The sequence below is a fragment of the Amaranthus tricolor genome, chromosome 8, assembly GCF_026212465.1.
Source record: "Amaranthus tricolor cultivar Red isolate AtriRed21 chromosome 8, ASM2621246v1, whole genome shotgun sequence".
In the NCBI taxonomy this organism is placed as follows: domain Eukaryota; kingdom Viridiplantae; phylum Streptophyta; class Magnoliopsida; order Caryophyllales; family Amaranthaceae; genus Amaranthus; species Amaranthus tricolor.
In genome coordinates, this window is record NC_080054.1 from 24,350,248 (window position 1) to 24,362,734 (window position 12,487).

Here is a 12,487-nt window from a genome sequence, read left to right on the forward strand (position 1 = left end):
CGAAGACATCCCTGAGAATACGCACACCAGGTTGTCCCGGAGCGTTCATCATATTAGCTGGTTCTGGACAATTTGAAAACAACATATTCCAAATTACACCCACAAACCACCGAATTGCATCGCCAATCATCTTGAAAATAGCACATGGATTCATCTTCCACACAATTGTTACTTCCTTGGGTTTTAGTTTTGAAGTAAAGTAAAGATGAGTGAAACAGGGTTATCCAATAGTGCATAGTATAAATAGTGGGTAATTTGGTGTAGAAAATTGAAGTTTCAATTTAATTGTCGATTGTGATGCTTCGTTCTCTGTGTATGGGAGACTGAGCCCATCTTAATGTTAATGTATTCCCAATGCTAATAGGAGTAAATCTTTAGATGCCCTTTATTAAGGCTTTAATTGGAAGATGGAAGATGGAAGATGGAACCACCAATTCATAATTACTGGTCTTAGCTTGTGTATTTGGATAATATACTTAACCTTTTGTTTTTCGTTTGGAGGAGACATGGAGAAGTTGCAAACAAATTAGGGTTTGGATTTGTATGAGAGAAAATGAGAAAAAAGATTGATGGGTTTTGAATTATGATAACATTTATTTATTTATTAATATCATACCCTTTGACTTTTTTGTTGACCTTGACTGTCGGGGGTTTTTTTTGAACTTCTTAACCACCTTGCTTGGTTGCCAAGCATATAATTTCCATAATCCTAAAATAACTGCCCATCATTTACTAATACTCTCCCTAATATCCATGATGTTCTCCCTTCTCCAGAATAACTTCCTACAATTCTTATAAATAAAATACACCAACACCATCTCAGATCATATTCTATAACTGAAAACTTTGCCCAAATTATTACTCTCCACAAAAACTTGAATACAATTCTCTCACTCTTCCATTAATTTATCTTGCATTCCGGTTGATATTATGCATTTATTGATCTCATCACTGATCTAACTTGAGCGTCGGAGGGGTTTTCCGAGAGATCACCCCGGGCAAGGCTAACGTGTTGTGTTGCAGGAATACAGGTCACTTCCATTCGTTGATTGCTAATCTCGATAACGCTTTCACTTCAAGTATTCCAAGTGCCTCGCACTTTGTTGTTTCTTAACCGAAACATAAACCATTGTTAAACGTTTTAAATTGGAGAAATGAAGATGAGAAAGTGATGGAAATGTGAGTTAGGTTAAGTTAAAGTTAAAAGTTTATTTGGATAAGTTAAAGGTAAATGAGAAGTTTGGCGGTTTATTTAATTTTAATGGAATCTAGTATGACGAACGTAGTACTTATGCTCTGTGACTATAATTTTCAAGGCAGAAAAATGCAAAGAATGACCCAAAAAATCTGGAATTTATACAAAACGATCAAACATCAAGTAACAAAACTAAGAACAGTACAGAGAATAAGCTGTATACAAATTGCTGACAAATTTATCAATGAATCAGAAAGAATCCAGGCTCCAAGGAAGAACAAATTAAACTAATTTGACAGTAACTTCTGGCTAACTTTTAGATTCTTTGAAAGTATATAAAAGTACAGAATCATGGAATCCTGGAGAACTGGAAACACCCACAAGGCCACAACCTCGTATGATCATAGTGCCAAAATGTGGCCGCGCTCACCGTCGCAAAACAGTTTCACGGAAATTATGGATGACTTTGCGGTCAGTGCGACCAATGTATGGTAGTTTAGTTCAAAATGAGAAACACCTGAAAAAGGGTAGTTCGGCTGCAGTGGGGTGCTCAGAGAATTAAACTCGAGACGTTTGGCATGCGAAGTAGAAATTGTACCATTATATCAAATGCTTGATTGTCGCCTTCAACATCAAAATAGTATCTAATCTTTGAAATTTCTTACATGTATTCAATTCATCAGCAAAAACTAAGGAAGAGACAAAGGATAAGAAAACATGAGCATATGTTCTCACAACCATTCATTAATTTACAGCATCAAACAAAAGGAAAATGACAGCCTTGTAAGTAGAAATACCACTCCAACTTCTCTTAGGTACTTTACAGAAGGTTAAAAATTTGAGAAAAGAGGAGATAAACCTTGTTTTTTCCTTCCTTCTATTGTAATATCATTCATTTGAAATTGAAAAACCACTCTTGAAACCTGAAGTATTCCGGCAAAAAGAACAAAGGAACAATCAAACAATCCATTTTTCAAGCAAAGCACTCCAAAAACCAGATGATCTTTTTTTTCTGTAAAGCCAATCCGATGACCCAATTCTTCGAAAAACTTTGTTATTACCCAAGTGACCTTGACTGCACTTATTTATTCCATATCTTACAAAGACGCATTGCTTTTCATTTTGGCCACTTGTTCTAGAAAGTTCCCCAACAATTTCTGGTCAAAAACCATATTCGGAATCTGCAAAGTGAAAAAAAAAACAGAAATTATTTCATAACTGATGAAGGCAAGGGAAGCACTATTATTAGATTGCATGGTTAGACTTACCTTATCTCCAAAATATATTTTGGTATTATTTGATATAGCTTCTATGAATCGGAGTTCAAGATACTGTGGTGTAAGCTTCAAAATGTTGGCTTCAGCTTCTCTTATTAATCTGGAATATTAGACATCAATATTAATAAGATTCATATACGTCATCTAGGGCTGCAGGAGAGGGGATATGCTCCAAGCCCAAGGGATACCGGATACTGGGAGTAGAGATTTACCGATAATGGTAGGCATCAGCATGACTTTTTTCCCGAGCAAAGTTCATCTCATTATCAATTTGTTGCTGTGCTCTAGCACTCTCCTTTTCCATCAGCTTTTGCTCCATAATGATCTTGCTCACATTTGAATTCTTTTCTGCCTCAGATATAGCAATCTTCTTCTGTGTCTCTGCCTCCTTCTCGGCAACCTTTTGTTTCTCAATAGCTATTAAAGCCTAAGCAAGGAAAATACAGATGTAGAAAAATTGACATATGTGTAAACTCTTGAATAAAGCAGCCAAGAAAAAATAGGAAATAAATCAAGAGATCCATGATGCACCTGAGCAGAAAAGTGAAATTTCACTAGAAATAAATAAAATTCACCGAAAACTATTTTTTCTTAAGGTGGGGGTGCTGAGAGGAAGAATAAAATGTCAAACTTGGCATGATTCTATCACATCAGCATGCTAGATACTGAAGTGTGAGTGTACTAGCACAAATGTTGACTCGCTTCACCTTCACCAAAAAGAAAAAAAGTTCCCATACACTCTAACTGATGAACAAATTTATAGATGAAACTGAACACAAGTTACTACCCAACAAACAAAACTACAAGACGGAAACAGCCCTAACTTTGTTTGGGTAGGAAGTTAGCAGGGGAGCTGAAAGGTGACGGGATGAAATGAGAGTTAACGACAAAATATCTGTGCAATGGGAGAGTAAAGGATAGAAGGACTGGAAAGGGAAGAGCCAATTTAATTGTATGAGTAACAATAAACTAGGAGGGAGGGAAAATAAAAAGTTTGGGAAGCTTGGAAGAAAAAAGATACTATGACGTCTTCGAATTAAGAAATCAATACTTCAATACATCATCAGCTTGTTATCCCTACATTCCTACTTACCCAAGGAATCACATGTCAGACTGTAAGATCATCCAACATGACATTAAACAGGGACAGTCTAAGTAGTCAGAAAATCATAGCTTTTATATGTCTCATTGACCGTTGGATCCTTCATTCCCATGCATTTCTAACACAACACATACACTTCTGAGTAACAAAATTTTCAACATTCATCCTTCTAGTATTAAAATACGGTTCCCGTCACATTCATGCCAATGGTCATGAAACGGTTTTTACGGTCACTGTGATGCCAGTTATAAGATTTAGATGGAGCTAGACCAAGCTGGTTATTTATCTTGAGTTGCCTCCATCAGCAGATATTGTGCATGTTCCAAAATAGTGATAACGACGAAAAAGTTTTACATTTATTCTTTACATTTGTGTCTTTCAGGTCTTGTTTGGTCCTTATAATGGTGTTTGATAAATGCTAAGCATCATTGCTACTTCACTTGCATAAAATTGAGAGTTTGTCCATTATTAGCTATAGCACTTAAATTTCAGAAATATTCTCTCCCTTTACCATAATGTTATCAAAACATGAGAAATGGGCCCTTTCTTCTCCTCCCCCTTCCTTTCTTCCTAAATCCATCCATTCAAAGAAGTGATAAACAGATACATCTGCTATTGTACCTTTGTCCTTTCTTCCTCCATCTGTTCATAATTTTGTCTTATACTCTCTGGGATGGTAGGTTTTGTGACACGAACACTGATGATCTCAACTCCTGGAGCGTAACGAGTGCAGTCACCCTGGAGAGCATCTTTCATTCTTTCATCAATCTACATAAAGATACAACAGCACGACGTAAAAAAACGGTGACTCTGGAAGAGAGGGGCAAGAATAAAGGAGACTTATAACTGTTATCAACACAGAGACACCATAAGAACAGGAATAAACATAACAAGAAACAAGTAATGTTTCTAAACTTTGCACATTTTAAGTTCACAAATTAAGTACGTGATAAAAGAAAACAGTGGCACTCAGGAACCCAGTTGTAAACCCCAATTAAGAAGTCCTTTGTAGATTTTAGAGTCCAGGGATAAGAAGACATATGAAACTGAACCTGTGTCATAAATTTTCTGACTTTTCTCAGTGTTCCATCAAATGTGGCCTTCCTCCTACTAATTTGTGCTACTAAACCCCCTCTAATCATTTAGAAACGGATCATGACTATTTTTCATTTGGTACTTTTCACCCATTTATATTCTAAGCTTCATATTTTGTTTTATCCTAGTAAGATTATCTACCCATTTTGCTTATAAAGCATTTTCCTTGCATATTATGAAGAAAATGGTCTGGCTGGCAGGAAGTTGTAAGCTTGGAACCATTTGGGAAAATACCAACATAAAAAAATGGCAAAACATAATCATTGTGGGCAATAACAAGATATAGATTTCAGGTCATGCACTCCTCTTGGATGTAATGAAGGGCATAGATATTGTTGCTATTCTCCAAATATGAATCTTTTCTTCTAGTATTGGATGATTCCATAAAGAAGTCACTATATCATTGTATATTCAAAGAGCCTAACATTGTAAATATCCTTAATGTATATTTGTTCTCGTCGTTAAGGGAACAGAAACAGAGAGCCAGCCTTTTAAATCAGAAATATGGTTAGTGCAGCTAAATCTAAAATTCAGAAACATGTTGGCTAACTGGCAGTTTTTTACCAATCAAATTCCGGAAGCATCATTCTAGTAATTTGGTTGCTCACCTGATCAAACATATCAATATAAACTTGTTGAAGAGAATGGGAGCTGCAGAACTGATTGATCTCATGATGAATTTTGTCATATATCCATGTCTTATCATAGTGCACCCCATAGTTCAAAAGAGTGTCATACACATAGTCCTTCTTCAACCTATTTACAACCTGAACAAAAAATTCAAACTAATTTATCTACATGCTAAAGCAATATATCTCAACTTGAGAAATGAAAAGCCAGCATACCTCTATCCTAGTGAAGTTGATCATAACACCACCTTTAGTTCCACATGGAATATCTCTAACCTACACAAATACAATCAAATTTTTATATTAAGTACCTTTTGGCATCAAAGATTCGACTTGACTATGTTGTAGGGATTTGGATGACAATAAACAAAAATTGTTTTTCCATAATTGTTTGCTTTGACAAGGGAATATGGAAACTTTTGAGGAAAAGAGTTTTCATCACTCCTCAAAAACAGAAGGAAACGAATTTCCCTCAATCTTCCATCCCAGGCAACCTTTATTTTCCTTGAGAGTTTTCCGACAAACCAAACATAGAAAAAAAATTATCACTTGCATTTTCTATTGGAAAATAAAAATGATGTGAACTACCATTGATGAGCATCGAAGATTCCATCAAAGATGATAAATAAATATCATTTTTTCCAGTAGTTTTACTTTTATGCTTTGACTTTAACTTTAGTTTTATTTTTTGGACCCTGTATTTTATTCGTGTTTGCATTTTAAATTCCTAGCAAAAATTATTGTTAGAGTAAAAAAAATTGAAGAGTCTATAAATTATTTAATTTAAATTACAAAAGTCCAACTCAATGTCAATAGGTTCAAGAGTGGTTCAAGAATGAAGGAATTCAAAGTCGATGGAAAGAAGGCTCATCAATTGATCCATCATTAAGCCTTAACAAGGCATCGTCCATCAGCGGGATATTCTTAAGGAAAGTTGAGAGTAAAAATAGCATCTTTAACTAAACTTCATCTTAGACGTATGAAACATCTAACAATTTGTTCTAGAAGCTTCTACAATTGAATCAATCGACTTACCGACTAGAGCTAAGTCACATGCCATTTTTGAGTATAATTTGCCAAATTGAATTGGTTTAAACCCACATTAATTATTTCATTTATATTTATCTTGATGGAAAGTTCGAGCTTGCGAGATTTAAAAGGGCGAGGAAACCCGAAGATGAGTTAGAGAGCAGAAGTGGAAAAGGATAAGAATGACCTATACTTACAAATTGAGATGGTAGAAAATCAGAATGCATAGAAAAGAGAAATCCATGTGGATGCCCATTGGAATTTGGAACTAATATATTGGTTCATATAGCCGATCCCAATCTTTTGGGTTAAGGCTTTTGTTATTTTGTGGGTTAAGGCTTCTGAATTCCTATTTTATTTATCAATCCACCATAAAATAACCCCTCTGAAATTATATTTCCTCCATAAATCAGCTAAAGAACACGCATAATCCCTCACCCAAGTACTTAACAGTCCCCTCAGCCTTTCTCCCTAAAGATAGGAAATCCAATTCTATCTTTTTTGACCAACAGAAATTACAGGCGGTCTTGTGAGAGATCGTATCTCAAAGAGATAGCTTTCACAAGCGGCCCAATGATAGTTAAAAAGAAATTTGGAAAAATGAAAACTAAATGATACACGATATTTTTAAGAAAATGGTTTCCTTCCTCACGCATAACAAATTCGTAAAACACCTCTCATTGAAAGGTATTGTCATTAAAACATAATTCATACAAAAATTGCGCACAACAATACATCAAATTCACATAAAAACTAATCAAATCATATATAAGGAATAAAAAGGAAGGATTAATGCTTTAATAAGTTTACTTCTCAAAATCAGTCAAAAAACTATATTTTTCCCTCTTCAATGGAGTAGAGCAAACAACGCTACTTTTGATTATAAAATCAAAATTCTTCTATTTTTCTCTCTTCAATGAATTTTACCTTCAATTTATCTTTTTATGGCTCATAGTAGGTATTTTTACATATACAAGTAGTTATTGTAATAATACTTGCAGGCATTTTTATAAACAGAAGTAGGAATTTTAATAAGTCATAGTAAGTGTTTTTACCAGTAGAAGATGGTATTACAATGGTTCACAATAGATACTTCGCATGTACAAGTAGGTATTATGATGGTTTATGATAGAATTTTCATCAATATAAATAGGTAAAATGAGTCAGAGTAGGTATTTTGTCCATCAGATTAGTATTTTTATGATTCATATGATATAATACAATGCAACTTTGTATCTTATATCACCTACTTAGTTATCTTACAGTACTTACTTTTATACCCTAAAGCATCTACTTTTGAACACCTATTAGTAATAAAAATGCCTACTTATTATCTTGCAAAATCAAGAAATTGAAAACCCATACATTAATACTATTGAACACCTACTATAAGTAGTTAAAATGTCTACGTATATTCCTACTATAATACTATAAAACACCTACTATAAGTAGTTTAAATGCCTACTTGTTATCTTGCTACATGAAGGAACTTAAAAATTCTACTTTCACACAATAAAACACCGACTATAAGTAGTTAAAATGCGTACTTATTATCATGCAAAATGAAGAAACAAAAAAATTCTTACTTTAATACCATAAAATACCTACTATAAGTAGTCAAAATGCCTACTTAAAACTAATGCCTACTTAGAACTAACAACTCCTACTCTAATACAATAAAAAACCTACTTTAGTACTTGTGCACAAATAATCTTCCCTAATTAAGTCCATCTTACCCTCACGCCATATAAACCAAAATTTTATCTGAATATTTTTCCCTTTCACGCGTCCAAAACAATAAAGCTTCACTTCTTTATTTTATTGATCCATTCGTCAAACATGGACACGTTTGAGCCCAAATCCATTCATCAATTTATCCTGTCACACCTTATTAATGATATCCATCCTAACTCATTTCCCTTTCCTTCACTTCCATATGCGAACCCATTTCGTCATCAACATTCACAAAATTAAGCCTTCCTAATTTTAGTGCTAAGTGATGAGCAGTAGAACCCTGTTTTTTAACGCGCTCTTAAACCAAAAATTGTTTTCCAAACAAAAATGTTTTCCGTCAAACCATATACCCCTTAAAAGAAAACAAGATCAAATTAATCAGTTCAGCAAGTTAAATGACCTAAGAACTACCTGATCAGTCTGAAGTGTCACTTGAATTGGTTCATAATGGGTAATCAATGGTAGCTTCCAGTGAAAACCTGTAATCCCTTCAAATTAACCTAATATTGGCCAAAAAAACATAAAAGCATAAAACATACAGAAAATGCAAAATCAAACCAGGATCGGTAATTGTTTTCAAAAGGGCACCCCCTCTCCAGTAAACCCCTACATGACCTTCAGGCACTTGATGCAAAATGGTCAGGCTGATTTTTGTCGTCGATGCAGACGAGAGCATGATCTGCTAGATTTTCACAGCATATAATGCAAATTAGAATAGTAAACAATCAAGAAAATACTCATCAACAACTAAATGATATTCATTAACTATATTCAACATCAAATTATCATCAATAAAAAAATTGGAAAAAATATCATGAATAATACAAAGTTTTTAACTTTTTCCCTACATATTACCAACTAACCAACTATTGATTGATTAATCATGAACAATCCCAACTTTAAGGGGTATTTCCCTCTAGCATCAACTTGTTGATAACCTACAATTGTAGGTCGACTTGCCAACAAAAGGAAAATCCACCCTCTTGAACACCATTGCCCCACCCCTCCCCAGCACAAATGCGTGGCCCCCACCCCTCCCCCACTCGTGTGCAGCCCCCACCCCTCCCCCACCACCTGTGCGGCCCTCACCCCCTTCGCCATCATCAACCACAACCCAAATCTAGGCAACTCCACCATCATCGTTGACCCAAACCCAATCCGATAACCCACTTATCATCATCGTCGACACACGCACAAAGATGTGCCACATTTTTTTAGGGGGATAGGTGAGGTCACCCAAAATGCTAGAGGAAATATTCTTTGAAGTTGAGATAGTTAATCAATAGTAGATATTATTGTATGAAAAAAGTTAAAAAGTTGTATATTTATTCCTTTTAGAAATTATTTTATATTAACATTCTTAGTTTTTTCGAACTTAACTTTCATATTAATTTGATTGAATTTAATAATTTTTGATCATTTGAATAGATTAACACATTACTATTATTATTAAACTTCAAAACCCAGAAACATGTTAAGCCCGATAGCGTTTCTAAAAAGCAAACACACAGCCCAAAACAAATTTGTGAAGCAAAGTATATTAACAAAGAAACCCTAAAAGTCGAAACATCAAACACAATAGTAAATCAATCAAATTTTAAAACAAAGATAAATAAATCAACAAAGTCACTGATTTCATCATTCAATCAAGAGATTGAACAGAAAATAAAAGAATACAAAAGAAAAATCTTCATTAATCGAACAGATTGAAATCAAAAAAACTACAGAAGAAAAACATTATGAAATAAATGAAATGCAGAGAAGATGATCGACAAAAGTCCACAATGATAATGATGATTGAAAGAAGAAAATACCGCAGTGGAAACAGCGACGAACAAGAAAGCCAAAGGAAAAGTGCCGGAGATAGGGCTGCCATTGACAGGTCTTACAGGAGGGCGCTGAGCAGGTGTTTGCTGTTGCTGTTGTTGAGCTTCCATGTGTTATTATTACCCAAACTTTCCTCACAATTTTTTTGGGTTGTCTTATGGACTTTTTATAGTTTTCGGAATATCATGATTTTTCAGGGAAGTTTATTATACAATCTAAAATTGGAAAATGTTTGTGGAATATGGAAAAACTATATGTAATTTCTCCAAGTCTATATTCTTAAAGTCCATAACTATTTCCAAACAAAAAAAATTCTTTTTCGCAAGTTAATACCAATTATGGGTCAACCCATTTTATGCGCGTGTACAACATTTTAATTTCTTGAACATTTATCAAGTTTAAAAATTGATACCTTTAAGGTCAAAATTGATACATTTTAAAATCAAAAACGAAAAATGCCCAGAAAATGAAAAAAATGCTCAGGTTGTTACACGCGCGAATTGGGCTGACCCAAATTAATGGTCTCATTATGAGGCCGTCTCGTCCAAGACCATATTTTTTTTTATGGAAAAGTCCATAAGGGTATGTATAGTCTATTTTAGAATAATCGGATTAGAGTAGTGAGATATAATATTTCACAAATTCTTGTATGAGATGGTCTCACTGTAAAACCTGCTTTTACACTTGGGTTAAATAACCATTAATATTATGTTTAAAAGACTTTACTTTATAATAGTAAAAGGAGATACCATTCTTGGTCCTTGGTATAATCCTTGTGCTACAAGCTAGCTAATTACTTGGTCTAATCCTTGTATTACAAGCTAGCTAATTATTTCAACATGAAAGCCTATAGTTCCTCTATTTTCATGTAATATTTTTTCCCAAATTCATGTTGAAAGTATAAGTATTTTTATGGCAAACTTTAGAGGAGAAAAATTAGAAACACTTTGAAATTGAACTATATTGTGCCAACACATGAGAAAAAAATGTTGTCTTTATACATTTTCACGTATAAAAAGATATCATATATAATTGAAATACACTAGTAGAATTAATGTCATTTACTACTATATAAATGTGCTTATTTGCTGTTCAATTTGGAATTGCCGCAAATGAAGGGCAACAAATAACCAAAAGCTTTTTGCTGTTAGTTAAAGAACCACAACGAATAAAAATTATTATGTGCGAAGAGAATCAAAGTAAATAAAAGGGTAAATAGCAGTGTAAGGTTTTCAACTGAAAGAAAAAAGAAGGATGAAGTGGGTGACTTGTGATATAACTTTCTGCTATTGTCCAATGGAAAAACAACAATAAGATTTTTTATTTTCTGTTAATGTTAAAAATAGTAGCAAAAAATATTTTTTGCTGTGAATCGTCAAAATAGTAGCAATAATTACATTATTTGCTATGTTTGAGAGTTAAGTAGCAAATAAATAGCAGCAAATTAAATTTACTCTACTAGTGAATCTTCCTTAAGATTAACCCATTCACTTTTACATGTAGAAAATATTTTTATGATAACAGTTTCATGTAAAGATGTATAGTAAATCTAAAATTAGATAACGATTTATAACCTTCATCAAATAGTTCTTTTTTTTCCATTTAAAATTTTTATTAAAGAAGATGATTTAGTGTTTATCAAGAGATTGTTCACCAAAGATCTCAATGAAACACTATCGTAAAATTATGAATCAAGTCAAATTTTATGAATATATAACTTCCATTTATGGGATTAAGTATAATATATTGAAAGCTCACAAGGTGAAAATATTAAAGAATAAAAATTAAGTATAATATATAACTTTTGATTTATAAAGCCAATTATTCCTCACAATTAATAATTTTGTTTAAATAAATTTTGAAACTAATTACGTGTTACTAAGTAAGAGAAGGATCATGTACATAGTGTTAGAGTGAGTAGTGAATTATTTGATAGATTTGCATAAAAAAGAATGGAGAAATTATTAAGAATAAAATAGATATTGATAATAAATTATTAAGAATAAAACAGATATTGATAATAAATAAGGAGAGATAATGAGTTGTGTGGATGAAATTAAAAAATTGTTAAAATGTATAGATAAGATTAAAAAGTAGTGAATTATTGTCCAAAAACAAAAATGATGCAAAATAAATGAAATAGAATAAAATAACAATTGATACAAAATAAGTTCAACAAAACGACTATACTATCTTCATTAAAGTAGAAGTTTCTAGTCAATCACGGTAGATCACCGTAAAAAAACAAAGAAAACAAATAAAATATAAAAGGATAAAATAAAACACCAAAATCTCTCCTATTAAATCATGCCACATGAATTAGTGAAGCTAATAAATTTAGGTAACAAGTTACAACTCACAAGAATGAGACGTGAGGCTTCACCACCACCGTTGTCAGGAAGTTCTCAATGTATTTCAGCATTTTATAACAAGAAGTATACTGCCGCAATTAATGCGTAATTTTAATTATTTAAGTATATTTTAAATATATTTAATTAAAAATTATAAAAATTTAATATTAATACTATAAAATAATACGATAAAATAATTCAAATAAAATTTATTTGATTATATTTTAAGATAATGCGATATAATAATT

The 12,487-nt window shown here is 32.8% G+C and overlaps 1 protein-coding gene across 2 annotated transcripts; it reads right to left on the minus strand.

Moving 5' to 3' along the window:
- Positions 1-1,795: 1,795 nt before the first annotated feature.
- LOC130821407 (uncharacterized) lies at positions 1,796-10,137 on the minus strand. Of its 2 annotated transcripts, none has more exons than XM_057687161.1 (9): positions 9,876-10,137; positions 8,620-8,740; positions 8,473-8,540; positions 5,515-5,574; positions 5,278-5,436; positions 4,196-4,342; positions 2,685-2,899; positions 2,464-2,572; positions 1,796-2,376 (listed from the first exon to the last, which is right to left on the minus strand). In XM_057687161.1, the coding sequence occupies exons 1-9, from the start codon at positions 9,996-9,998 to the stop codon at positions 2,293-2,295; spliced, it is 1,086 nt and encodes a 361-aa protein (XP_057543144.1). In that variant the 5' UTR covers positions 9,999-10,137; the 3' UTR covers positions 1,796-2,292. The 2 variants fall into 2 exon arrangements, with proteins under 2 accessions (XP_057543144.1, XP_057543143.1); XM_057687160.1 differs by having other exon boundaries at positions 8,620-8,743; positions 9,876-10,131.
- Positions 10,138-12,487: the final 2,350 nt, after the last annotated feature.

What these genes read in the sequence shown, in the direction of transcription:
- LOC130821407 (XM_057687160.1), bottom strand. Translation starts at nt 9,998, where the DNA reads ATGGAAGCTCAACAACAGCAACAGCAAACACCTGCTCAGCGCCCTCCT. An exon ending in GAAAACAATTACCGATCCTG is followed by an intron (nt 8,541 to 8,619) that starts GTTTGATTTTGC and finishes AAGGGATTACAG; the next exon opens with GTTTTCACTGGAAGCTACCA. An exon ending in GCTGATGCCTACCATTATCG is followed by an intron (nt 2,573 to 2,684) that starts GTAAATCTCTAC and finishes CTAATATTCCAG; the next exon opens with ATTAATAAGAGAAGCTGAAG.